Source organism: Spinacia oleracea, chromosome 1 (assembly GCF_020520425.1).
Source record: "Spinacia oleracea cultivar Varoflay chromosome 1, BTI_SOV_V1, whole genome shotgun sequence".
Classification (NCBI taxonomy): domain Eukaryota; kingdom Viridiplantae; phylum Streptophyta; class Magnoliopsida; order Caryophyllales; family Amaranthaceae; genus Spinacia; species Spinacia oleracea.
In genome coordinates, this window is record NC_079487.1 from 119758083 (window position 1) to 119773624 (window position 15542).

The window sequence follows — 15542 nt, forward strand, 5'->3', positions numbered from 1 at the left end:
AACCATGCATGGTCAACTCATGCATCCAGAGGTCTTGTTTGAAATCTTGGAAAGTGTAATCCAACATCCATGTAATTGAGCATTTAGCTCACCAGGCAGTAACTGAAACCGTATGAAAAAAGTTATAGTCTAAAATGTTATCTATCCTTTTTATTGCAAAACAACATAAAAGAATAGTATCTTCCAAATAAATTGGACTTTAGTATCTTCATTTGGACGGTTTTTTAATTTGCAATCTAAGTGTATGTAGTGGCGTATCCAAGATTTTGAAGTAGGGTAGATATTTTTTTAATAAGTACTTAATACGGAATATGAAGTAAAATAAAACTAGTTTAGTACCCCTGCAACACACGATTATTACTACTCCGTAAATACTTTTATGTAATACTTTTAATAATTTAATAATCATTTATAGAAAAACCTTGGGAACTTGGGAGAATTGTTTCTTGCGAAATTTAATAATTGTTTCTTGGGATCTTGGGTAAGTTTCTTGCGGAATTTAAACAATAAAGAAACTGTGATCAATAAGCGAAGAAAGATATGAAACTGAGGAACCTTCTTGATCCTAATCAAGAAGAACCTCACAACTCTTTTGTACTGATGTAATACCTCTATTACAAATACACTATTTAACTCGAGTTTCTCTCGAACACGAGTTCCCCACAACAATCCCCGTTGACTCAACCCTTAAACCCAAAATACAATTTGATAAATAGCGCTAGTATGTAATAAATATTATAGCAATAAGGAACTCAAGGAACACTCTATTTTGTAAACTGATTCTTTTAAAATGTTTAAGATCTTTAAGATATATTTTGCAGAGATCAGTTGTATTTGAAAAAGAAAAAACTATTTTCCTTTTATAGAGGAGTTTTACCTAAGGTTGGATACCCATGTGTCCCTCAACTACCCACTTACTATTACTGCTCAGTAACATGGGCATAGTTGGAGAGAAACAGGGGAGACCAAATCAAAACAATACTTGCACGTTTAAATGAAAATACTGAGGAGAGTTTTAAGGATCATGGAAAATCTTTTGCTTGAGAAACAAGGAGAATGTAAATCAGAATCCTATGTTTATATTTATTAATTAAATTCATTTTATTAATTAACAAAGATTTTCTTCTTAAAAATTCTTCTATATTTACAGTTAAAATTTTCATTTAAAACGTACCAAAATATTTATGTTCCTTTCGTTCCAAACTACGTATAAACATTATTAAATACTTACATAAATTCTAAACATAATCTCATATGTTATAGTCTTCATGTTGCACCTTTAGGAAGCTTCACCCGAAATCTTCACAGTTTGTTCCTTCTCTAGAACATCGAGGATCCACATAATATATGAGGATCTCGCCTTAGGAACTCGCCTAAGGATCTCGCCTTTGAAAACTTGCTAAATGATTAATTCTCCAACGTAGTGTCTGACATGGACCAAATACTTGCATATATTCCGCGTTGCTTAGTTTATCCAACTCAGGATCTCATTAACTTAGTATTATCCCGCAAAGGATCTCGGAACCTAATTTGCAACATAACTTAATCAATAGTCAGGAGTTTGCTTTGTCATCATCAAAACTTTAGGGTTAACAAATTTCCTAGCTAGACGCTTAACGAGGTAAGTTTTGCATGAGTTAGACGGAGTACTTCGAATGAGAGACGTGCAAGCAAAAATTAATACAGATTTTACTATAAAGATCGCAAGTTGCGACAACATTTTTTTGTTGTAATCTTACATGTAGGAGTTTAATGGTTACATATAGGCGTCACGTAGGCTATGAGTCATTATAATATTTTTACCATCAATGCAATATTTTTACTTTGAAAATATGTAAATAAGGTAATCGATATAAAGCAGGCAACACATTAGCTATATATATATATATATATATATATATATATATATATATATATATATATATATATATATATATATATATATATATATATATATATATATATATATATAGTTTCCAATTTAAATCATGACAAATAAGCATGTCATTTCATCATTGTGACACGGCTTAAAGGTCGCATGTTACAACCTTTATCATTTTCGTTTTCCATATATGAAGTATACTTTTATGTAGATGCTTGTGAAATTACTCGTATATGTCAAGAAAGTGTATTTTCATAGGGGATATGTAATGTACATGCTCGGGAGACCTGTTCAACAACCGGTGGGGCTGGGCTACAATTAAAAACAAACAACACATCATCTTGGGCGGGGTCGGGTAAAATTTTGGGCTAATTTTATGTACCAAAACCCGCTATTTTGAGGCAAAAATAGTGAGTTTTCGAACCATTTCACATAGGGATGATTTTATAGCTAAAATTTTCGAGTTGCATATAACCCGTCCAAAAAAATTAATACCGGGACGGCCCAAGCCGGTAAACAACCCAAATCTACCCAAATCCGCCATTTCGGGCAGGGCTCGATATGATAATTAGCTAGGTCTAGTAAATGGGTGATCCGTAATTACCGTTCTGTAAATCTAGATCATTACGTAGACATGTACAGTAAGACTGTAAGAGTAAGACTCTAAACTAGGGGTGTCAATTTTCAATCCGACCCGGTGAACCCGATGGTTTTTTCCGACCATTTAGAATCCGAACCGTTTAGAACCCGCGAGCTAAAATCTGAAATCCGATCCGGTCTTATTATATTCAACCCGAATCCGACCCAACCCGTTAATATTGATCCGATTAATAGTCTAATCCGATAACAGACCGATCCGTGACAATCCGAATCCGTTTAATCTGAACCGAAGCGATCTGAAACCCGTTTATGATCAAACCGTTTGAACCCGAATCCGTTCCAACCCGATGAAAATCCGTATAATGCGATCCGTTTGTAATCCGTGACCCGCTTAATCCAAACCGTTTTAAAATATAGTGTTGTGGGATCTTGTTAGATTCGTCTCAATGTGTATTTTCAAAATATCAACTTTTTATATTTTTAATTAAAGAGATTTAAAGATATTATTAATCAAAATTGTGCATTGGTATGCGTAAAATGACAAGCGTTGCGAATAAAAATGATCAGAGGAAGTATAAGTTATTGAGTATATAGTTATATATACTATATATACTCAATGACTTATATTATTGATCTTAATTTCTTATTACTTTTAAAAGTTGGTTACGTTTCCGTCCCCTAATTAAGTCATCGATATTATAATTATCTAATTTGGAATCAAATGGACCCGACTCGGATTCTGATGTAACCCGGCTAAATCCGTTTCAATCCGACCCGTGTTAGTCTGTTACCCGATTAATCCGATCCGATATGAATCCAACCCAATATAAACCCGAACCCGTTATAGTCCGGCTAACCCGTTAACAACCCCTCATGTTCAAATTCGACCCAACCCGACTACAATCCGAGCCGTTTAGAACCCAATCCTATCTATCATGTTTTAAAGCCCTATCTATCATCTGGACTACTTAAATGCTTTTATCCTATTTATCATGTTTTAAGAGCAACTCCAATGGTGAGCTACAAGATGTTGTGGCTAAGTAATTGTCACATCAAATTTTTAACTATAATTAATTAAAATTACAAATTATCACATTGGTGGGCTACAATATTTTGTAGCTCCCTATAATATTTAATTCAAATAATTTATTTATTTGAGCTATATTTTTTTGAGCTACGTAGCCCAAAATAGCTACAAGGTTTTAACAGTTGCTTATGTCATTATTGTACCAATGGTGGACTACCTGCTCACATGTTCATTTTTGTGTGAGCAGGTTCCTTTTGTAACCATTAGAGTTGCTATGAAGCCCAATCTTTTGGACTTATTTTTAAATATTTCAGCTTAATTTAGATCTAATATTTTCAGTTTGAATTAAGTTTAGTACAAATCAATCCATTTTAAATTCATTCATAACCAAAAGACCATGGCTTAATCTTAATAACGATCAATGTATAAAATAAGACAAAGAAAACCTATTCAGAATCCGATTCCGGGCATAGGACGTGGAAGATCTTGAGGCTGGAAGTGTATGAACACACATTAATACATAATTAATGGGTGTTATTGGGCTTGAATGTTGATTTGTATGACAAATTTAATGTTGGAATAATAAGAAGAAATAAATGAACAAATTAAAGCACACACAAAGATTTAAGGGGGTTCACTTTTCAATGAGCTACATCCACCACGGGGGAGGGTTTGAAACTTGTATTACTCTTCAATGGAGAAAGAATTATAAAGAGGAATTCTCAAAGGTGAATAAGAGAGAATTCTATGTATGCTTAGATCTATGATTTCAACCTCACTTGTGTTTCTCTCTCTTAATTCTGAAATTCTCATTACATTTGGTATTTCTCATTACATTTGGCATTTATAGTGTTAGACATCAAACCAATCTAAAGGACAAGAAAATGCCACGTCAATTGAACCTTGCGGAGAAGAAAACTTTTCACCCGCAGGGTTCGGCCGAAGCAAGTTCAGGTTCGGCCGAACTTACCCAAAGTTTGGGCGAACCTCCAAAATCTCAAAGCTACCGACTCTCTTTAGGTTCGGTCGAACCATCTAAGAGTTCGGCCGAACTTACCCAAAGTTCGGGCGAACCTCCAAAATCTCAAAGCTACTGACTCTCTTCAGGTTCGGTCGAACCATCTAAGAGTTCGGCCGAACCTCCAGTGAACTTCCCCTGCTTCATGACAACTTCTCGTAAAATAGTCATAACTCCCTAATTTCTCATCCAAAATGAGCTTATGACCAGGCATTGGAAAGCTATTAAGTCAAGCTTTCACCTCCAACTTGAATCAACTAAATCTAATGAATAGATCATGAGATATGTTCATTTAAAGTAAGATCTTCCACTATAACACCCTAATATCATTCAAGAAAGATTCGAGACACACATAACCATGGGCTCATGTAATGTGGAATCTATAGGTTAATTCGTCCATTCAATCATAACTAAAGGTAAGATTAGTATATTAGGAGGAACAGAATACGGAGTAGAAGAGAACATGCAGAAATGCAGATACACTGAATTGCTGAATGTATGTTATACGGAGTACATACGGAATATACGATTGGTGAATTCATTTTCAGTCGACAAAAGAAAGAGAAGCCGTATATTATGATGATCTTTGTTTCTGACAAAACCACTTCAGATGTTGGATTTTTGTCGGGTTTTAGGCCCATTTCTGCACTTACACCTACACACGTGCGCTTCATTTCTTGCTTTTTCTTTTTACTTTAATTTTACACAGTCAATTTCTGCTGCCCTATTGCACCATTATTTGCACACATCCCTATGGGCCTTGTTTTTTTGTTTTATGGGCTTTGAGTTCACTTCTAGACCTGGTTATTGGACAGGGTAGTCCAATGGACATAGGGTTAGGGTCAAGTTAATAGGGCTTTTATTGGGCATGACTCCTATTGGACAGGGCTTTTATTGGACAGGGTCATTATAGGGTCAAACTTATACTACAATTATTTTGAAAATTAAAATAGTAATGATACAAAAAATTACGTGTATAGCTTCGTATTTACTTGTACTTGCACATGGCTCTTTTGTTTTTCATTTTTCATTGCTCGTTTATTGACCCGCCCACTAATGACCCGCTATTGACCCGCGACCCGCTTTTGACCCGCCCATTATCGACCCGCTAAAAATGACCCTTTCAATACCCGACCCTCTTTTGACCCGCACCGACCCTGACCCGCCCCGCCCGATAACCAGGTCTATTCACTTCTATTTGCCTCACAATTCACAAAGCTGTTTATACTTTGTTTATCCCTTTAACTTGCTATCGTTATCAACTTATCATGGGTTCAAGCGTCGTCTTAAATATTTCAGAGGTCCTGTTCTAATCTATAACAGGGGCCCTTAGCATATATAAATGTACAATTTTGATACAGAGTACTCCCTCCGTCCCGGAATACTCGTAACGGTTTGACTGAACACGCTTGCCAATGCACAACTTTGACCATACATATCTTCAATTATATATTATAAAAACTTATAAAATATTAATATTTTGAAAATATATATTAAGATGAAGCCAGCAATATATTATATGCTAACTCTTATTTTCATATACTATAAATAAAATAGGGTCAAAGTGAATTATGTGAATAGTGCAAAAAGTCAAACCGTTGCAAGTATTCCGGGACGGAGGGAGTAATAAGCAGTGGCGGACCTAGGCTTGGGCATCCTATGTCACGTGACCCACTAATATTAAAAAAATAAAATAAATTGAAAACCCAAAAATCAAAATCCGCGCGTTCTCTCTCTGGAAGTCTGGAACGCAGCCAACTGAAACCACAAGGCCAAACCCTAAAAACCTTTGTTACCTCCCTCTCCCTCTCTTCGACGTAGGCCCGCAGCCACCAGCCACCAGGCCACCAACCTCATCCAGTCATCCGACCACCGAAGTACACCCAGATCGGCATGCCGCAGCAGAAACCGAGTCACCGAGGTCGCGGGGAACAGCCGAAGAGGAACCGAGCAGGCGAGCAGGCGAGGCAGTGTCGACTGTCGACCGTCGAGCACCGAGGAAGAGGAGGAGCCGTCGTCGTCGTCGAGCCGAGCACAGAGCACCGTTTTCAACATTTCATTATTTCCGAATTCCAAGCAACTCGTGAGTGGTGACGGTGACTCACGGACTCGTTGAGGTCTTGAGGACGTGAGGTATAAATGTATAATTATAATAATTGTATAAATTTTAATTATTAAACATATAAATTTTAAACTATTGATAATAATTGAATTGTGCTTTGTGAATTGTAATATGTTGATAATTTGTGAATTTATTTACATATTGTTTGTGAATTGTGATATTTGTGAATTTGTGAATTGTGATATTTGGGAATTTGTGATTTGTGAGGAATTGAATTGTTGAGGAATTAGGAATTGAATTGAATTTGTGAGGAATTGAATTGAATTGTTTAGGAATTGTAGAATTGAATTGAATTGTTGAGGAATTAGGAATTGAATTGTTGAGAAATTAAGAATGAATTGAATTTGTGAGGAATTGAATTGTCGAGGAATTGTTGAATTGTTGAGTTGAATTGAATAGTTGAGGAATTAGGAATATGTTGATTTTGATATTTAAATAGTTGAATTGGGAATTTGTTGATTTAGGAATTTGTTGATTGTATGGTGAGCGGCGTAGAATGGTGACCCACCATCCGTGAAATCCTGGCTCCGCCACTGCCCACTGGTAATAAGTGTAAGAAGTTATTTCAAAATATTATTATGCATACAAGTAGTACGGAGTATTAAGATTATGATTTTTTTCTTACAGATTTAAGCACAAAAAACACAAACTGAAGTAATGAAGTAATGTGTTGGTATTGACATTTGATGAATGAAATTAATGGGGAAATTACACGGTTACTAAGGCCGGAAGGGTAGAGGTTTCACACCCAAAAAAAAAAAAGGAAAAAAAAAGCATTATGTTGGTATTGACGTTTGATGGACGAAATGAATGGGGAAAATAAACGATTAATTGAACCGCAATTAAAAGAGGTTAGAGGTTGAACACACAAAAAAAAGCCAATCATAAAAAGAGCCTCCTGGGTATTGAACCCCTAACTTCTATGAAGTGAGTTAAGTACTTTGCCATTCTACCAAAGCATATTTACATACAACTTAGCTGAATAAAAACAGTATAATGTTGTGAAAATTTGAGGCCCCAATTTTTCGGTGGCCCTGTGCTGTTGGGCTGGATGCACAGCCATGTCACCGGGCCTGTAACTAGAGTTAAACGTAAAGATTGAGAACTTAAGATGGGAATTTCATGTTAAACAACTGCATTTGCAGTTAAGATTTTTCCGAACCTATTTGGATAGAAGTATAGAAGATGCTTCTTTTATTTATATTTTATTTCTGTGAAATACAAAAACTCTTTTCATATTGCAAATTTTTTATTGCATGCATTTGAGCAATTCTTATTTTGCTTAAGAAAATTGATTACACTGCTATCCTCTTCGCTTAGGCTCATCTTAAAAGGCTTTTTACAAGAAATCCAGGGTTCCAAGTCTTTGCATGCCATAGAAACTACGATCTTTGCACATCTACCAACTGGTAAAGATCCCCTCGGCGTTGCTTCTCCAACGGGAGATTAGTCCTATGTTTTGTTTTGGAGAAAACAAATCAGAAGAGTGAAATAAAGAAGAGTTTACATGAAGTAATAACGAAAGTGTGTCAAAAGTCCAGTTAATTTCACCTTCGGAGTTCAATTGATGAGTAATCGATCTCAGCTATTATGATCTCCTCATCATGTTCTGCTGTGGCCAAGATTTCTCCAAACTGCCAAATATCATCATCTCAGTTAAGCAATAACAATAATGATTGAATTTACAATATCAAAACTACTTTCTGTAGACTCTAGCCAACTGTATGTTGTTTCATGGATCTACATGGTTAATCTGATATCTGGTGGGATTTCACTGAGAGAGAATTTAAGAATGTGAATTGCATTTTCTGCGAAAATAGAGGGGGGAAATGCAGGTCATTCATCCTTGATATTTTCTGTGGCAGAATATAATATTTTGTATAGGAATCTCCAAAGGTGGAATGTGCATTACCTTATTGATAATTCTAGCCTATATAAAACATTGTTTTTTTCCTGTTCTGTATACACTAGAGAAGGACAGAGAAAGACAGAATAAATAAAATTAATGCTGAGAACTAAATCAAGGAAAATGCAAAACAAATGGATTCAATGACTCACTGGTCCAACAAGTGTGGAGTGACCCCAAGCAACATAACCAGCACCAGCATCACGTGCAGGGGAGCAAGTAGCTACATATACCTGTTTTTTGCAAATAGAAACACAACTCAAGTTAGCCAGCAGAAATATGCTTATACTTTTAGTAAGCTAACGTTAAAGCATCTCTAGAAGCTTGCATTAATGTCTAGTTCGTTACAAAAAGACCCAATTTCATTACATTTCTGATCAAACCTTAACTAGTTCGTCACATCAGTATAATCTGGAGAGATATTTTTCACATCCGGCGGAAATATGCTAGCCACCCCCTCTCCTTCTCTCTCTCCTTGAACTGGTTCCACTACCAAACGTATTGATCTTCCAGAGCATCATGATAGGCAGGATACATCACTATTTTCATTCAGAAATTCCCTGCCACCCTCCTCTATAGGCTTTATCTAAGAAACATGCTATAAAGAATACTATGTTTATGTTTAGGCAGTTGTAGAATCTTACATCTGCTGTTCTGACTGTGACAGGCCTGACAGCATGTTTACAGGCTTTGACACAACTACAATAAAGTCAACTTCAGAATTCATAGGCGGCTTTCTATATAAAAACGGTAGATGAAAAAGAAATTCCATACACATTATGATGGCATGAACACAGGAATACTTATGACTTTATGAGTGATGGCTGATGGCAAGCACAAGCATCAGCTTATATTGAAAAATATAGGTCTTGAAGTTACCTGATTATCAACTGCCCTGCAAAAAGAACACAAGAAATACATTCTTAACAGCCAGATTCATTGAGAAAGAAATTGGTGGACAATGAAAGTTGGAAAAAATAAAACTAATCCATACGATATAATACCAAATAAGCAAACAAGAAAAGGAAATTCAAAGGAAGGTTAATTTTGTTGTGAATGTGAGTAACAATAAAATTCACAAACAGCGAGATGCAAGTGCCTAGATGGCATGTGGAAAGAAAACTCCAGAAATACACTATGCAGCAATAACATGTTTAGTCAATAAGAAGCAGCAATGGCGAATCAGTCGCCTAAACAACAAATCAGTGGCTCGCTTCATATTTAGCAAGAGAACTAAAACCACTAATTATAGGATGCGTCAGCAAATGCAGCCATAGCAGATTTCTCCAATAACCAATGAACATAACATCTTCGGAGAGTGCTACAGGTACGTATTGAGTAGAATGTTACAACTCAATCAGAAACCAATTGAGAGGTTAGGAAAGGCCAAGGTGTTTCTGCAGCCTCACCCCTCAATAGGCTTTTGCTTGACATATCCTCATAAAAAAATATAGTACAGGTACACCGTACACGTATTTTCCTCCTAATTCGATGAGATATTGACAATAAAGGAAACAAAATGCAAACAGAAATCTCATCATCAGAAACTTAAATACAAAAAAACCTTGAGCACATCAAACAACAAACTAAACAAGAGAAAGCAATGTTTTGAAGAGCCATCATTTGCATTCTAAACATCCAGTTTTATGAGATAGAAACTTGAAAATTTTGTTATTTCAGTTTTCTCCGAAGAACCATATACTCGTCTTACAAAATACTGTTGAGCACATTACAATAGCAACTATCAAGGAGCCTTGGGAGCATGAATAATTATTGTATCTAACCATCTAGTCAATCCTATTATTAAAAATCAACTAATAAATACAGAATGATGAGAAGGAAAATAGAATCTTTAGATCTTCCTCAGATTTTGCTCATAAAATCAGATTCCATGAAAGAATGACAAGTCTTGCTTTTCTTTGCAGGAACTATGTGTAACCCCATAAGGAAATGTGGGCAGGGGATAGAAATCAAGCTAGGGCGTCACCTACTTTTGAAAGTAAACATTTTGGGGACTGCCCCATAACATTTATATATCCGTACATTCAGTCTCCCCTAGTCCCCTGCTCGTTTATTCTGACCATACCCTGGCAGAATAATGTTTTAAATATAACGCTGTTCTGTGTAATAGACCAGGCTGCCAATCATACCTCAGATCAGATACCAGAATGCAAAAAAAAAGGAAGCGTATAATGGGAGACGGAGTACACCATAATTCGCTCGGGATTCTGTTATGATGTCAGTAGGTGAAAAAATGTGATCAGCTAGGGGGAACACACATGAATTCAGCTAGGGAGAGACTGAGAGAATGAGGTAATGGGGAGAAAGTAGTATAAATGAATTGCAAGGAGGGAGAGATAAGCCATTCAGTAAATATATCATCATTGTAATTCTTTGGACGTGAGTTTGGGCACATGAAAGCCATACAACTATCTTCTGCAATTTTATTTCTGCAAACTAATACGAATCTCTCTATTTTTCCTCTTTTTCTTCTCTTGACTCTGCAAAATAATCTATCCTATCACATTCTACTGCACAATTCTGCAACTTTTAAATGGATATCATCAATGTTCATCACAAGTAGCCAGAATCAAACAAGGCCACAAAGGGAGAAGCCAAAAAATCAATAGTTCAGTTGACACAACTTTAATTCCTCAATCATAACTATATTCTATGAAAACAATATTAGTGAATTCAATTCATGAAAGACGATTTATCAACATCAACATTAACATGAACATATCCAGCCATCGTAACTGCATCATTTGGAAAGAAGAATAATTCAAGAGGTGAGAAATCACAGATGGTGCAAACTACCTTGCCTTCTGAAGCAATTCCCAGTGCAGTGGTCCGGTAGTCATGTTAAACGCCCCAGGATAACATAACAAATGAGCACCTGGTATGCAGAGAAGTGTCAACACAATTTTCCATGTAGAATACACATATCAAAGTTCAATACAGTTTGCAGTACTCCTTATAAGATGAACACTCCTATGGGGTTTGTACTTTGTTCCATAAAAAGGATGATTTGTGTATCAAACATTAGGGAAACGCAACCCACTACCGATTCAGCAATATTTGCTACGGAATAATAGCTAATCATCAAGGCGAGGGGGTAGACAAAATTACACTACAAAACAGCTTACAAGAAGAACTATAAAACAGTCTCAAATGCAGGACAAATGAACCAATGTTTGATGAAAACTAAGAATAGAGAAGGAAAATTGGAGAACTAATGTGCCAAAATTTGAAGGTAATTACCTCTTGCAGCATATAAAATTGCCAATTCTTGAAAGCGAATGTCATAACAGATGCCAATTCCAATACGCCCAACCTCTGGTAAACAAAATTGAGACACATCATCCAAAGCACTTGAAGACTTTTCACAGAACAGAAAGCAGGAATGCATAAATTTTGCAAAGAAAAACAAGATCCTTTTACTAGCAACATTGATAAATCAAGATCCAACAAGGCTTTAGAATGTTTAGATTATACGCGCTGAAATTGATTCCAACAGTAATGAACACCAATAATATGCTTAAAGTTTCAAAATACTCACTACTCCCCATCAACAAGAGATGAGTGGATGAATATGAGAAACTCCAATTGCCACATAAGATTTCAAGCTATTTTATTTTCTAGGTAATTTGATGGCTAGCGACTAGCTTGCTATTGAAATTGGTATTACTTGGCCATTTGTCAATTAACTACTTGTCAACTTCTGGCAACTTTTTGTCAGCAAATTAGCTTGGACCTAATTTATTATTTTCACTCTAATGGTCTAGCTATAGGTTGAGACTTTCAGAAACGGAAAGCATGTCCCTAGCTACAATCATTGGAGTTGCTCTAATACATCAATTATTCATAAAGGAAGACGAAGCACTTTAATATTGAGTTTCTCTTATTTGTACACATAGCTTCAGTTTCAAACTAGTAAATACTTGTATACATGCTTGATTAGTTATTTTCGTTTTCATTAGTAACTTATGTTTTTCATGTAGAATCCTAAAACCCCCCATGATCATATTCTCTGATTATTTCTTTATAAGATTCTATGTCGCGTAAAAAAAATCTCCTAAATTTACTACTATAGAGGGTCGGGGGGACGCAGCTGAGTTAGTCACCAACAAGTTCTATTAGTGTCAGAATCAAGAAGAGGTCCCAATACCAAACTCTATCAATTTAGGGTCGGTGTGGCAAGTAATGGGAAATAAAATGTGCTTAGACAAATATAAGCAGCAAAATAACATATGATATCTAAAAGTTTACAGAGAGTGATAGAACAGTTGAACAATACTAAATACAACAGTCTGAATCAAAAATTGAAATCTCAGTACGGTTCAACTTTGAGCTCTTCCCGCGAATAAAAAGAATCACATAACATGTCCCTCATAGAAATGTTTCACAACGAACCTGTATCTACAACTGTAGGAGCCTCTCCTGCTGTAAGGGTTTGTGATTCCTTGAAAGTGATCTTTCCAGGAATATCAATATCAAATAAGTGTATCTGCAGGCAGAAAAGTGATGTTCAGTGAGGTCTATTCAAACAGAAGCACCAGCAGCAAAAGAGGGGGAAGGGTCGCAAATGAGAGACAAAAACAAAACCAAGTCCAGGAATCATGGTTTACCTTTCTGTGTTTAGCAATTAGCTTTCCATCAGTATCAAACACACAGCAAGTATTATACAACCGGTCCCCAACACGTTCTGGAATGGATCCTCCAACTAATGTGATCTTCAAGGCACGAGAAACTTCAGAAAGCATTGCTGTTGAAGGAGATGCATCCCCACCAGCATCAATATCTTCAGCATACACTGGGAAACTATCATTTGAATATGGACTATTCCAAATCTCCTGAATGGATACAAACACCAACATCATCACAAAGTCCACTGGACATTTTCCATAAAAAACACACATGAGTTTTCAAGATCAAATGTATCCGACATAATTGTTTTATGTCCATGTCATTCTACGATGGTGCCACTTCCTTCCTGGTCACCTTTTGTGTGAATATACTCTTAGGCTCTTAGCTTCCTGAAGCCTTCTTTCACATGTCTACAATTATCTTGATATATCCTCTTAAAAGTTTTAGCAAATAGAAGTTCCACTTAAAGTAGAACTGAAATAACTTGATCCTGTGATCCTGACTTGGTTAACTTGATCCTGTGATCCAGATATGTCGTTATTTGATATCTAACGTCATTGTACCAACTTAATATTGCGTATATTCTCAAAAAAAATTCAGTTAGCACTCAGAAACACATACTTACAATCAAATGCAATTCCATACAAGGTTGTGACCACTAGCTAGAGTAGGATAGAATGATGGTTAGTGACATCATTTTTATGGCAAATTCAAGTGAATTAGATGTGCCAATCATCACCTAGGCCAAAAGATTATAATACAGCCGCATCCACTATCAAATACTAGCACATGAATCCCTGAGGGAAATCTATTGTTTAGACATAAGAGAGATAACACCAACTTCCTCCAAGTTTGAATAGCCTAGCCAATTGAACCCCAAAAGCTCAACTTCAAATATTCTCATAGAATTACCAACAATTTTCTCCAACAGGATGCTATCTCAGCCTTGCAAGAACAATATATGTATGTGCACCGTAAAATGGAAACTTTTAGATGATAGAGTTACACCACAGCGACATCTAACCAATGATCACATGATTCCCCTGACAATTTAACCCAAACGGAAGTCGTCTCAGAATAGCCACAATACACACATCCTTGTGCTCAAAATTCCACTACCACCATCAAGATACATGAAACCTATTCTCTATAGGGGACGCGATTTCAACATCACCACAAGCAATTCAGCCAATTATCGCATACATATACACTCCCATATTTCAACTTGAGTATTCCGAAAAGATAACCCCCAACCTCAGCAAGAAAATTTATCGAATGAGCAAAAAAATGGAAAAAAAAAACAAGCTATTGGCAGTTCAAAGTAGGAAACACAAACAATGATCAACAATATCTACACCCTCCAACCCAATTTATTAAAATAAAATATAATACTACAAGAAAGGGGATTATTAGCGATCGATTTCTGGGACTCGTCCCGAAAATTAACTGCCGGAGACTAGCAAACGCAACAACAATTAACAAACTTACAGGCAAGACAACAAGTTTGGCACCCTTTTGAGCAGCATCCTCGACAGCCTTCCTAGCATGAGCAATATTCCTAGCTTTATCCGCTGTCACTGAAAGCTGGCAAAGCCCAATTTTAAACTGCCCACGAAAAAAATTCAAAGAAATTAGTAAAACCCCAAATACCAACAGAAAAACCTCAGCTTCAAATCACCAACAATTAAAGAACCCCAATTTTATTTAGAGAAATTAAAAGGTAATCACCTTGGTGATGGGTGGGGTGGGTAATTGAAGAGCGGGAGGAACCCTAGCTTGTTCGGGCTTGAAAGTAGACGACATTGTTGTTGACCACCTTGAATTGTTCCGATTTGATGGTGGCAGATGTGCGCGGATTGTTTTGCTGAAGATGGGAAGAGAAGAGGATTGAGAAAATGTCGAGGTTGATTGAAGTTTGGTGCGAGAAATTGAGTAGGAGTTGAGGATTCTAGTGTTGAAAATTGTTCTTCCTGCAATGTTCATTTCATTTGGTATCTTTGCTTTAGTGGTGAAAACTGGTGATACTGAATTTGTAGAAGCCAGGCCCAAAAAAAACAGTTTCCATATACACACAGTAGGTTATATTTGGTTTATTTTATCTTAACTTAAATTATTTGAATTTTTTAAAATTTATATTAATTTTTTTTATCTGAATTTTTTTTCTAGAATAAACTTATTTGTGTATGAATATATGTGTAAAAATCTTATTTAATATTCAAATATTATATTGATAAAAGTTTCTAAAAATTTCAGTATACTTGTACATTTTTTTGCTTAACAATATCAAATTGTAATTATATACTCCGTAATATTCAAATGTTATATTGATAAAAATTATAT

The 15542-nt window shown here is 35.9% G+C and overlaps 1 protein-coding gene and 1 long non-coding RNA gene across 2 annotated transcripts; one reads left to right on the top strand and one right to left on the bottom strand.

The window, feature by feature from the left end:
* Positions 1-6097: 6097 nt before the first annotated feature.
* LOC130471844 (uncharacterized) lies at positions 6098-8492 on the top strand. The gene is made up of 2 exons (XR_008932144.1): positions 6098-6660; positions 7114-8492. It is a non-coding gene; the product is annotated as an uncharacterized lncRNA (long non-coding RNA).
* LOC110795110 (omega-amidase, chloroplastic) lies at positions 7827-15227 on the bottom strand. The gene is made up of 10 exons (XM_022000094.2): positions 14931-15227; positions 14691-14807; positions 13184-13408; positions 12969-13062; positions 11817-11891; positions 11373-11451; positions 9435-9450; positions 8708-8788; positions 8201-8283; positions 7827-8101 (listed from the first exon to the last, which is right to left on the bottom strand). Exons 1-10 carry the CDS (start codon positions 15183-15185, stop codon positions 8032-8034), a joined length of 1095 nt encoding a protein of 364 aa, XP_021855786.1. The 5' UTR covers positions 15186-15227; the 3' UTR covers positions 7827-8031.
* Between the last annotated feature and the right edge of the window lie 315 nt (positions 15228-15542).